This window comes from Triticum dicoccoides, chromosome 6B (assembly GCF_002162155.2).
Source record: "Triticum dicoccoides isolate Atlit2015 ecotype Zavitan chromosome 6B, WEW_v2.0, whole genome shotgun sequence".
Classification (NCBI taxonomy): domain Eukaryota; kingdom Viridiplantae; phylum Streptophyta; class Magnoliopsida; order Poales; family Poaceae; genus Triticum; species Triticum dicoccoides.
In genome coordinates this window covers 450,400,454-450,406,040 of record NC_041391.1, presented here as the reverse complement: position 1 = coordinate 450,406,040, position 5,587 = coordinate 450,400,454, and the positions used below count along the sequence as shown (strand labels likewise).

The window sequence follows — 5,587 nt, the reverse complement described above, 5'->3', positions numbered from 1 at the left end:
CTGGGGCCCCAAGAGTCAACTAGTCTCCTCGTCGCTGCTGCGGCTGAGATGGCGAAGTGGTGGGCCCCAAATGAAAGAAAATGGTCCAAATTAAAGATAACTTACTACAACCCGAGCAAATGGCGTGCAGTGTATGACCCTAATTTCTTGGCAAATGTTGGTGCCACATATGAAAAATACGCAAGATTGATTGACAGAATTCGAAAATGCAACTTCAGCAGTAGCATGGACTGACTTTTCCTCTAATTATACGTAGTGTCAAGTACGTAAGTATTAGGTTAGACGGGGTACAACCACTGCACTGGAGACCCAATCAATGCTGGTTCTCTTTTACTAATCACTCAGTTACTATTATAATCTCAGCGAGACCCCGAGTGCATGATGTTGCTAGTTGTAACAAATACTGAGTTTCTTGGCAAAAAAAAGGAATACAAAGATACATGCAAATGGACAAAGCTGCACCAATTAATTCGGATAGAAGGGACAATTACTATTAGAGCAAATAAATACTCCCTCCGTCCGGAAATACTTGTCAAAGAAATGGATGTATTTAAACGTATTTTAGTTATAGATACATCCAATTTTATCCATCTCTCAGACGAGTATTTCGGGACGGAGGGAGTATTAGCGTACATAGTAGCGTTACTGGATAAGCAAATTTTAGCATGCTCCCTCTTACCCCCTCGTCCATTTTTTAGAGTTTACAGGCAGTTTATGGGTTACAGGCAGTTTGTGGGGCGGTGGCGATGAGTAAAAAATGGACCATATGAAATAAAAAGTAGGCTGTCGGGTACATATACGAGGCAAACTGTGTAGATCACTTTACTGAAGCATGCTTGGGTTTTCCGCTGTCATAGGAGGTCTTGATCACACGAATTTTGCTAGCTGCTTCTCTCATGGTCATTCGTTCATTTGGCAGTTGTCGCGTGCAAGAAAGTGCTACTTGTAGCAGAGCGAACATGCACTGGTAAGCCCCGTTCTCTGTTACAATGTTTTCTTGAGTAATGGGCTTGCACTCTTCTTGTAGGGGAGTATCAATCACTTGCAGTATTTGATCAGGGAAGTTCCTCTCCACAAAGCTGACAATATTCAGTTCATTCGCAAACAAAGGATCTGTTGGCCTTCTGCCTGTGAACATCTCCAGAAGAACAATTCCAAAACTGTAAACATCCCCGTACGTCGATGCACCGCCACCTCTAGCATACTCTGAGGATGAACATAAAAGGATTAGTGTTCAAGAGAAATACGCATAAGACGTCATTGCTAATGGCAGAAGCTTAGCTTAAACCTGGACTATAGTATTTGGCCTCACTTTTTTTTCAGATAAAGTGATTAATCTAACTTGACCACTGAATTATGAAACCATGCATATTAAACCATAAATATTTTTTTCGCAAAATAACACATAAATATTTTAAAATCATCTAGCACAAATTTTGATAGTTCTTTTGCATTTTAGGGGTTTTCATGATATATGAAGACAAATCATATATTTATAGAATGCTACAAGTCAACTAAAATAGAATGCTACAAGTTATAACCTGCAGACGTTCATCTGAAAATATGACTATTTATGTCATGTGCAAAAAGACAAGAGATAACTAAATGAATCCACTCATTATGCTTTATATCCTTTTGATGCTACATTTCGAGTTAATAAAAGCTAGCACCCTTTGTCGAAAAAATGTACAAAAATTGTTTTTTCATTTTTTTAGCAGTTTTAGCAATTGTATATATATTGTTGCACCTTCCTTCCCAATCAATTACATCACTAGCATTGGATAGTTTTTTTCTTCCCAGATTCCAAAAAAAAAAATGGAAATTATCCAGCGGTGTTGACTAGACTATAATGGTAGAATAAAAATATTTTCTGTCAAACAATATAATGATTTTTTTCCCATATGAAAAAAGTTCAGTCTCGAAATACAAAAGCAGTACTCAAAACAAAATTAGGGTTCATGTTAAATGGTCTTCAAAAGTTGAGAGTTTAATATGGACGGTTTCATAGTTCAGGGTATAACTAGGATCAAGCACAATTAATAGTGTTCAAAATAGGCCTTATCTTCTTAAAAGCATACCTGGAGCAATATACCCAATAGTTCCCTTCACACCAATTGAACTAGTGTCTCCCGTCGATTTTGACCTGGAATCTCGGTAGAAGTTTGCAATGCCGAAGTCACCCAAATGAGCACTCATATCATCATCTAGGAGTATATTACTGGGCTTTACATCACAATGTATTATTGTTCTTCCACTCTCATTGTGTAGATAATCTATAGCTTCAGCTATATTGACAGCAAAACATGTTCTTTGAGTTAAGCCCAAAGCTTTTGTGGCTGTCTTCCCATCCTCTCTCTGATGCAACCATGAGTCCAAATTTCCGTTGGGCATAAATTCATAGACTAGAGCTTTGAATACACTGCCTTTGAGGTCCACTGTGGAGCATGCTGTTATGATAGGAACAAGATTCCGATGCCGGATGCCCCTCAATGTATTGCATTCTGATAAGAAACTTTTCTCTGCCCCTTGCATATCAAGGTCCAGAACCTTCACAGCAACTTCCAGCTTATCTTGGATTAATTTCCCTCTATATACAGAACTGTAACCTCCTCGCCCTACAAGATTAGACTCGGAGAAGTTCTGTGTGGCTTCAGCCAAATCCTTGTAAGAAACTTTAGGGAATTGCTGACCAATGGGAGACAATGAGAAATGTGACTGTCGTGCCCTCTTCTCGGTGACCAAAAAGTAGATCAGCAAAACGAGCGACATGAAGCCAAATATTGGGATCAGTACTCTGACCAAGTAATATACTACCACTTTTCTCCCAGAGGCAGCAGAGCATTTGGGCCTGTGTAGGTCTAATATGCCTCCACAGAGTCTCGAGTTGCCAATGAGTGAGGCTTCTGTAGCATTTCCAAATACTCCATCTCTTGGTATTTCACCTTCTAGGTTATTATAAGATAGGTCTAGTTGGGTGAGAGCCGATAGTTGACTCAGTTCTAGAGGGATGGATCCTGACAAATCATTATGGGAAATATTCAGCATGCTTAAACTCTTCAGACTGCTCAAGGATTTCGGAATGTTTCCTGTTAGAAAATTGTTGCCAATTAGGAGGGTTTCCAACCCCTGACACTCTCCCAAAGTCACAGGGATTTGGCCAGAGAGCTTGTTCGATGAAAGGTCCAGTTCCGTGACATGTTTAAGATTGCTTATCTCCGGAGGTATTGGACCTTCTAGATTGTTATAGGATAGTAAACATGTGGTCATTGTGGAGACTGGACTAAATAACTCTTTAGGAATATGCCCATTTAGGTTGTTTTGACTTAGATTCAATACTGACATAGCTGGAAGGTTTCCTAAACTGGGTGGTATGGTTCCTTCAAATTTATTTCCGGACAGGATGAGCTCCGTCATCTTAGTGAAGTTGCCAACTGAGGATGGGATCGGCCCAGCAAAGTTATTCTCTGCAAGACTTAAGGTTCCTAGGTTCTTCAAATTTCCAATCCACGAACCTATCGGACCGACTAGATTATTTGTAGCTAATGATAGAACACTTAAGCCAGTAAGGTTCCCTATACTCTCTGGAACTGTCCCAGATAAGTTATTTCTCTCTAATGAAAGAAATGAAAGGCCGGGCCACAACTTACCAACTGAATTTGGTATGGATCCTTTCAGCTGATTAGAATGTAACGAGAGCACTTGCAGACTACAATTGCTCAGCGCGTCTAAGAATTCCCAGCTTTTACTGTCATTTGTTTCAAGCTTGTTTCCCTCGAGTTGTAAATTATATAGGTTCGAAAGCATCCCCAAGGAACGAGGTATTTGGCCACTGAAATTGTTGGATGAAAAATCAATAAATTCGAGGTACTGAGCATTACCTAGGGAGTCTGGGATTTGACCCTGGAACATGTTATTGGGCAAGGAAACCGCTATAAGGTTTGGAAGAGTATCACCAATGTTGGATGGCAGTTCCATGCGTAGAAAGTTCGAACTCAAGTCAAGAGCTTGTAGAGCAGAATTGTTTAGAATTGTTGTTGGGATTCTACCTGATAGCATATTCCGCGCTAGGTACAACTGATACATACTTGGTAACTGCCCAAGCTGTTCCGGAATGCTCCCATGGATCTGATTATCTGATAGTGAGATCAACTGTAGGTTGGTCATGTTTTGTATACTTGGTGGGATGATGCCGGAGAAATTATTTTCATTAAGGTTCAAATACACGAGGCTCGAGAGGGAGCCAATATTTGGGAGGAGCGAACCCGTTATCGAGTTGGAAGAAAGTTCTAAGGCATGTAAGTTGGAGCAATTTACAAGTGCATCGGGATTGAACCCCTGCAACTTGTTCTTGACCACATAAAGGTTCTGCAGCCTACGGAGGCGGTTAAGAGTGGGCAACTCACCAAAGAAGCGGTTTGAGCTGAGGTCGAGATTTCTAAGGAAGGTTAAATTTCCAAGAGAGGGAGCAATTTGGCCTTGCAAGTTTTGGCCGGTGAGATTGAGCCCGGTGACGCGTCCTCTGTGCGTGAGGCTGCAGTTGACGCCCTCCCACCGGCAATGGGAGATGTTGGCATTCCAAGAGCTCAAGGCTTGCCATGGATCACTGGTGATGGCCCGTTTGAAATCTAGCAACGAGAGCATGTCCGTGCTGTTACCAGGGACTGTCGAGCAACTGGCGTCGTGAACTCCACAAGACACGAGCAGCAATGACAGCAGCATAAGCATGGTGACTCTCGACGGTTGAATGGCCAACATAGGGCCCCCGTAACCTGCAAAATGTGAAGAATAAACATTGTGCGTACTATGTTCACTTATGCAGCTCAGCTGTGTGGCCTTGCTTTGTTGAACAATCATAATTTTTGTTCTGAAACGAAACAGTCATAAGTTTAAGATCTACTCCTTCCGTTCCTAAATACTTGTCTTTCTAGAGATTTCAACAAATGACTACATATGAAGCAAAATTGGTGAATTTACATTTTAAAATATGTCTATATACATTCATATGTGATAGTTTATTTAAAATCTTAAAAAAACAAATATTTAGAAACGGAGGGAGTAAAACGGAAACAAGTTGCTAGAACTCATGTAGTCATGTGCATGCGTTTGCTGATAACCACTCTCCAACGACAATAACGGCAAAACTGACAGCATGACAGAAGCCAAAATGGATTTTAAGCAGTATACTCCTAAGCAGGAGGACAGAGTAGGGCACCTTTGCTCGGCCGGATCGCACAAAACGGCAGCCTTTCTTGCATGGTTTCGCCGGGTGTTGTGGTGTGTGGGTTGGAATGTTGGGTGCTCAGCTGGTTGAGGCCCCAGGGGTTTAAAAACACAATTACAGCGGCCTCACGTCCACACACATGCATCTCATCTAAAATTCTCACACCTTATCTTAAGCTTGACCGCGGCTGCAGCGAAGACCTGGAGTCAGTCAAGCTTCCCAGTAACCGCTACTATTCACCCATTGTCGCCCACCGTTGTTGTCGCTGTTTGAGCTGGACAAGGTTGTTGCGGCATGTATAGCCGCGCGGGTCTACCCATTGTCAAGCTGTATACTTTTCCACCCGAATCGGACAAAGATCCTCTG

General features: G+C 41.7%; 1 protein-coding gene across 1 annotated transcript; it reads right to left on the bottom strand.

The window, feature by feature from the left end:
* Positions 1 to 447: 447 nt before the first annotated feature.
* Positions 448 to 5,300, bottom strand: LOC119322212 (receptor kinase-like protein Xa21). Its single transcript, XM_037595710.1, has 3 exons — positions 5,213 to 5,300; positions 2,079 to 4,769; positions 448 to 1,206 (listed from the first exon to the last, which is right to left on the bottom strand). Exons 1-3 carry the CDS (start codon positions 5,253 to 5,255, stop codon positions 818 to 820), a joined length of 3,123 nt encoding a protein of 1,040 aa, XP_037451607.1. The 5' UTR covers positions 5,256 to 5,300; the 3' UTR covers positions 448 to 817.
* Between the last annotated feature and the right edge of the window lie 287 nt (positions 5,301 to 5,587).